Below are 7314 nucleotides of genomic sequence, written 5' to 3' on the forward strand. Positions count from 1 at the left end.
AAATGCAATAAAATCAAGAATCTGTGATTTGTTAATTCTCTTTAACTTTAATGTAATTGACAAAAGTACAATAAAAAGTTTTCCAAAGTTTTCACTGACCAATGTAAATGTATTTTGTAATATGAACAAATTATATTTTTGATGGCTGCAACACATTCCAAAAAAGTTGGGACAGAGGCAAAATAAAAGTGAAAAGGTTATAGAATATCCACGTTAAACTGTTTTGAAACTGTTCACAGTAAGCAGGTGAACTGGTAATAGTTCAAGGTATCATGTTTGGGTATAAAAGGAGCATCTCAGTCTTTGCAAGCAAAGCTGGAACGGGGCTCATTACTTTGTGCCAAATTTCACGAGAGAAGTGTCAAAAATCACATTTCGCAATGCAAAATTGCAAAAAATTTTGATCTTTCAACAAGTACCATACATAATATTTAGAAAAGATTCAAGGAATCCAGAGAAATCACAGTACATGTAGGGCAAGGCAGGAAACCTCAGTTGAATGTGCTTGACTTTTGAGCCCTCAAATGGCATTGCATAAGAAACCGTCATGCTGCGATGTTAAATATAGCCACATGGGCCCAGGGGGACTTCAGAAAACCACTGTCATTTACCACAGTCTGCTGCTGCATCAAGAAATGCAACTTGAATATCTGTTACTCTAGGAGAAAGCTATACATCAATTCCATGTAGCGATGCTGCCAGGTTCTTTGGGCCAGAGCTAATCTCAGATAATCCAAAAGACAATGAAAATGTATGCTGTACTCAGACGAGTCCATATTTCAACTTGTTTCCGGGAAAAAATGGATTTTCGAGTTCTCAGTCCCAAACAGTGTTAATTTCGTTGCCGAAAAATTTTCGTCAACAACATTTTTTTTCACCGACAATGACAAAATAAAACTCTTTTTGAATGACAAAAACTATGACATAAATCTATTGACATTTTCGTCAACTAATAAAAACGAGATGAAAGTGTTAGGGAGGGACGATTTGGGAAGAGATTAATTCAGAACGAATCTCCTGCGTGGTTCGGCGGCTAGATGCGTACATATGAACCGGCGGGACATAAGCTAACATACACTTGCTGCACGTCGCATAAAACGTTAAAAAATGTCAATATGTAGGAGTAAGAGAAGAGCAGACATATGGATAAATCTGACGACGCAAGAGAGAACTCAGACACTGAACCATACACACACAGAAAGCACGTCTCACAGCACGCGAGTACTCTTTCGCGTCGCATTAATGGAGAATTACACACAAATTGATGTTGAATTGTTCGTTTGGACGAGCATGCACATAAGCACAGTTGATTATGTCGTAAGTGAACGTAAACAGTAGGGAGCACATGTATCAGTACATTGCATCCATTGCAGCTGTGCATTCGGTTTTAAAGGGATAGCAGCCTAATTTAGTTGCTATTGTCCGAGTCATTGATGTTAATCAAGCAACAAAAGAAAGACAGAAAATCACGCACTGCTCTTGACTAAAAAACTTTAGTAGCCCTAAAGATGTTTGGGTATAAAAGGAGCATCTCAGTCTTTGCAAGCAAAGCTGGAACGGGGCTCATTACTTTGTGCCAAATTTCACGAGAGAAGTGTCAAAAATCACATTTCGCAATGCAAAATTGCAAAAAATTTTGATCTTTCAACAAGTACCATACATAATATTTAGAAAAGATTCAAGGAATCCAGAGAAATCACAGTACATGTAGGGCAAGGCAGGAAACCTCAGTTGAATGTGCTTGACTTTTGAGCCCTCAAATGGCATTGCATAAGAAACCGTCATGCTGCGATGTTAAATATAGCCACATGGGCCCAGGGGGACTTCAGAAAACCACTGTCATTTACCACAGTCTGCTGCTGCATCAAGAAATGCAACTTGAATATCTGTTACTCTAGGAGAAAGCTATACATCAATTCCATGTAGCGATGCTGCCAGGTTCTTTGGGCCAGAGCTAATCTCAGATAATCCAAAAGACAATGAAAATGTATGCTGTACTCAGACGAGTCCATATTTCAACTTGTTTCCGGGAAAAAATTGATTTTCGAGTTCTCAGTCCCAAACAGTGTTAATTTCGTTGCCGAAAAATTTTCGTCAACAACATTTTTTTTCACCGACAATGACAAAATAAAACTCTTTTTGAATGACAAAAACTATGACATAAATCTATTGACATTTTCGTCAACTAATAAAAACGAGATGAAAGTGTTAGGGAGGGACGATTTGGGAAGAGATTAATTCAGAACGAATCTCCTGCGTGGTTCGGCGGCTAGATGCGTACATATGAACCGGCGGGACATAAGCTAACATACACTTGCTGCACGTCGCATAAAACGTTAAAAAATGTCAATATGTAGGAGTAAGAGAAGAGCAGACATATGGATAAATCTGACGACGCAAGAGAGAACTCAGACACTGAACCATACACACACAGAAAGCACGTCTCACAGCACGCGAGTACTCTTTCGCGTCGCATTAATGGAGAATTACACACAAATTGATGTTGAATTGTTCGTTTGGACGAGCATGCACATAAACACAGTTGATTATGTCGTAAGTGAACGTAAACAGTAGGGAGCACATGTATCAGTACATTGCATCCATTGCAGCTGTGCATTCGGTTTTAAAGGGATAGCAGCCTAATTTAGTTGCTATTGTCCGAGTCATTGATGTTAATCAAGCAACAAAAGAAAGACAGAAAATCACGCACTGCTCTTGACTAAAAAACTTTAGTAGCCCTAAAGATTAATCTAAATTTATTTATAGAAATAAATATGTCTGCTTCAAAGAATGAAGAATATGGTAAACAAGTTGCTATAAAGAATGCATAATTTGCCTATATAACCATTGGTATTTCATTAAAAAGAAGACCATGTTCTTGTTCTTTATGAGAAGTGGTTTTTATTTAATTTGAACATAAAGGCATGTTGTGTGTCACCGCAGTTAAATCGGTGTCTATCATGATCAGACCTTAATATCAAACCTATATAATGAGTTTGGAGATTTTAGAGAAATGCTTAATAAATGCACTGTAACAAATCCATTCGATTTTAGCCGACTAAATTTACTGTAGATTTTGTCGACTAAAACTAGACTAAAACTAAAAACAATTCAGATGACTAAAATATGACTAAAACTAAATGGCATTTTAGTCAAAAGACTATGACTAAAACTAAATCAAAATTTGCTGTCAAAATTAACACTGGTCCCAAAGACCAAAGGGACCATCCAGTCTTTCATTAGCGACAGAAGTAAAAGCAAACATCTGTCATGGTATGGGGTTGCATTGGTGCAAACGTCATGGGTGACTGCCATATGTGCGAAGGTACTGTTGACATGGAGGCATATATTGGGATTGTACAGAGATATATACTGCCATCAAGATGATGTCTTTCATGGGAAGTCCATGGTTATTAGATCAAGACAATGCCAGCTCTCATTCTGCATGTGCTACAACAGCGTGGTTTTGTAGAGACAGAGTGAATGTGTTAGACTGTCCTACCTGCAGTCCAGATCTGTCTCCAATTGAAAATGTATGAATAAGACGACGACAAAGTCTTGTATCAAGTGAGACTGGACAAAAATTTTGCTTGCAAGACTTTAACAATTAGTATCCGCAATTCCCAAACAATAAAACAAGGTTGATGTTACAGTGTTAAACATGCCTCTTTCCCAATTTTTTTGGAGTGTGTTGCAGCCATCAAAATCAAAATGTGTTCATATTTACAAAATACATTTACGTTAGTCAGTGAAAACTTAGGAAATCTTTTCTTTGTACTTTTTTCTAATTAAATAAAAGTTCAAGAGAATGAACAAATCACAGATTCTTTATTTTATTGCATTTTACAAAATGTCCCAACTTCTCTGGAATTGGGGTTGTACACGAAATATATATTAAAATTAATTACTAATATTTCATATATTTCCTACATTGTCAATATCCATTACCATTTCATGGCCTATTTTGAAATATATTTAAATATATGTATGAAAATATATTTTTTGCTGTTTGGCAAGACTCTCCTTAGCACTTTCATGAGCTTTGGGCAAAATACACATCACACACAACTAGTTTTGAAAGGCAGTCAATGGAGGAATGGTGTAATAATGGCATCTGCCAGTAGGGGCTAACTGAACCATGTTTAGAAACTTCATTTTTCAATTTTGTTTGGTGCTAATAGCACAGAAATGACACCCTGCAGCTTTAAGGATGCAGTGTCAATAATCATATTGCTAGTTCAATAGATCACATCACTTATAGTAACAATTGTGTCGCTTACAATTGGCTGGCCGTCCTACTCATTGCCACATCTTAACCTTTATCCATTTTTATCCTTATAACATCACACTAGTTCATTGTTTGCCAAGTAATGACAAGCACAGTAATTGTGGCAACATTACGAAAAGGTGCTCGCTCATGTAAAATGACATGTTTAATTGATTATATTATATATATTTGTTTATTACATTTTTTATTATCATCTCACACATGGATCGGCATTTTCTATAATGTCTAAATTCTAAATCAAAATACATATCTGATATGACTTAATATATAATTAGCATCAAACAAACAATATAATTCATATTCTTAAGGATTAAAGATTAAACGGGAAAAAAAAACTAAAAATGATTGCACAACCATCAATTAGGTGGCGATATGCACTAAGCATGTAAGTGACCATTGAACAAAAAAAGAAGCAAGAAACAGCATTGCTCGCTTTTTCTTAGCGTCCGTTTCCATAGTGACTCGTCGATTCGTCGCTCTGTTGAGAATGTCTTGACCAGGAACATACTCTGAGTTGAATGAACTTACTCCCGGACGCGTTTTTGGAACCACATACCTCGAGTAAGCAAGGTTTGGGGTTAATCAACCGAAAGTTCAGGGTTTAGCTGACGGTAAGTTAACCGTGCTTTCTGGAATACACCCCTGGTGGTCATTTGTCTGGTCTGTTATTTCTTTGAGTTTTGTTTCCAAGCCCCACTCGCTATAAATAGTTTCAGTTCCCAGAAGCCAATCACTGGATATAGTTTAATTTACAACAGCTAAACAACAAGGGCTTTATGCTTATGGTTCATAAACATTTCACCAGCGTTGAGAAAACATTTCAAGCGAACACTAAGCATACAGCCCACACTCTGGAGTAGTTTATAGCTCGATAACTCGATTTACACGCTTGCTAGCTTTGTTGTCGGAGGATTGTTGCGTTTTGTTTATTTATTCGTCAGCAGGTATAAACGGATTGTAAGTGATATCTGGCCGTGTTGTGTGTTTCTTTTATGTACAGAGCTCCACACTCTTTGGCAGAACGAGGAGCGGGCGGCTATTTCATCAGGCAAGATCAATGAGATCTGGCACCGGCGACACGACTTCTGGCTGCTGGCAGGCATCGTGTGGTATCCTTGGAGATAGGCTGCTGTCGCTGTAGAAATAATCCAGTTCCATTAATGTATATTTATACTGCGTTTGCTAAATGAACAGTTTGTTTAGAGCTCCAAGCCAAGAAGAACAATGAAATAAAATGAGATGGAAAAAACGGAGTTCCTACAAATACATCAGTTTTCTTTAGCGAATACTACAGACAGCAAAATTGTTATTCTTTTATCGAAAATAAAGATCTTTAGATTTGAACTTTGATCCTTGACCTGTTGAAGCCACGGCTATGCGCGGTGGCAGGACATTCAGAACGATCCGCAGTTCGCCATCGTTAACGAACCTTTCAAAACTCAAGTCAACAAGGGAAACTTCTTAGAGATGAAAAACAAGTTCCTGGCCAGGCGGTTTAAGGTATGTTGTAAATAAAGAATATAAATAAGTCTTTTGTTTAGTTTCTTTTCTTTTTGTTTGTTGTGATATCCGTGGTGGCGTTTTATTTGGTTTTCGTTGTGGCTTTTGTAGTTATGTTATATTTTTTGTCTTGCGTTCAAACAAGGTCATTGTTTGAAAGCGGCTTCTTTTGTTCTGTCATTTGTATCATAATTCTATACTTGTGTGTCTTGTTTTGGCATGCTTCTTACTCTACCTTTTGTTCTGCTGTTTGTGTGACTCCTGCCTGAAGATGTTATGTCGACACGTCACAATCGCAAACCCAAATCTGAATATGCTGACACGCGTTCTTGTGAAACAGCCTTGTCTCATTGTTTTTCCTGTTTTTCTTTTCATCACATGTTTCATATCCTTTTCTCTACATCCTCCTTTTTCTTTTCTCAGCCTCCCTCGCGCTCTTTCTCGCTCTTCTTCTCTTACATAATTCCGAATGCGTTGAGCAACCTGAGAACCGCCGTTATTCCAGTGGAACTTCTTTTAATTGGAAGCTGGTGCTTTCTCATGCTCATAAATCACTGGAACGGTTTATCTTTCCAGACGTAATTTTTCTGTCAATTCTGTTCAATACATTTCTTAATTCCTTATTATTTTGCAGCCTATCTTTCTCCCTGTTTCACTCTCCCTCAGTCCAACTCTTGTTTTCTCAGTCTTTGTCTTTTTTTAATCGGTTTTCTTTCTTTTCTCAGCCTGTCTCACCCATGATACTTTTTCCATTGTCTTTTCTTCACTCTTTTAAAGCAGAAATTTGAGATTACTCTTGTGCTTAGATGATGTAATGAAAAAATTACTACCGTTCAAAAGTGTAGGGTCAGTAAGATGATGTTAATTTGTTACAAAAGATTTCTATTTCAAAAAATGCTGTTCTTTTGAATGAAAAAAATGACAGTTTTCATCGTTGATGATAAGAAGTGATTTCTGAAGGATCATGTGAAACTGAAGACTGGAGTAATGACTGCAACACAGGAATAAATTATATTTATTACATTACATTAGGGCTGGGCGATATAGCTAAAAAATTCATCAACGATATAATGTTTCATATCGTTCGGTATCGATAATTATTTACATTTTTTATAACCTTTTTTAAAACGAGCAATAGAATAGTTTTTTTTAATTTAACCACTGTATTTTTAAACTAACCCAATTTATTGAGACAAACAACAAATATTTTTTGTTTTAACAATCAAACACAAAATAAAAATTAAACAAATATCTCATTTCTAATGTTTTATATGCAGATTAGTCGCGCGCTCTCACTCTCTCTCTCACACACACACACGCGCACGCGCACACACACACAAATCGCAAAACTCCGTATTTGAACAGTCAATAGCAAATATTTAAACTAATAACAAAACAGTTGGTTCAGTAAGGATGCATTAAATTGATCAAATAAATGCTTTTGAACTTTTTAGTCAGCAATGAATCCTAAAAAAAAAATTGCATGGTTTCCACAAAAATATTACTGTTTTCAGCATTGATAATAA

The 7314-nt window shown here is 36.5% G+C and overlaps 1 protein-coding gene across 1 annotated transcript in view; it reads left to right on the top strand.

Annotated features, from left to right (window-relative positions):
* The window catches only part of LOC107597049 (chromodomain-helicase-DNA-binding protein 3-like), a 54214-nt gene that overhangs the window by 39632 nt on the left and 7268 nt on the right, over positions 1-7314 (top strand). The window contains exons 35-36 of the mRNA XM_016287953.1: positions 5289-5397; positions 5656-5788. Coding sequence (XP_016143439.1) covers positions 5289-5397; positions 5656-5788 — 242 coding nt within the window. The remainder of the gene's footprint in view (positions 1-5288; positions 5398-5655; positions 5789-7314) is intronic.

This window comes from Sinocyclocheilus grahami, unplaced genomic scaffold (genome assembly GCF_001515645.1).
Source record: "Sinocyclocheilus grahami isolate Dianchi unplaced genomic scaffold, SAMN03320097.WGS_v1.1 scaffold227.1, whole genome shotgun sequence".
Lineage (NCBI taxonomy): Eukaryota > Metazoa > Chordata > Actinopteri > Cypriniformes > Cyprinidae > Sinocyclocheilus > Sinocyclocheilus grahami.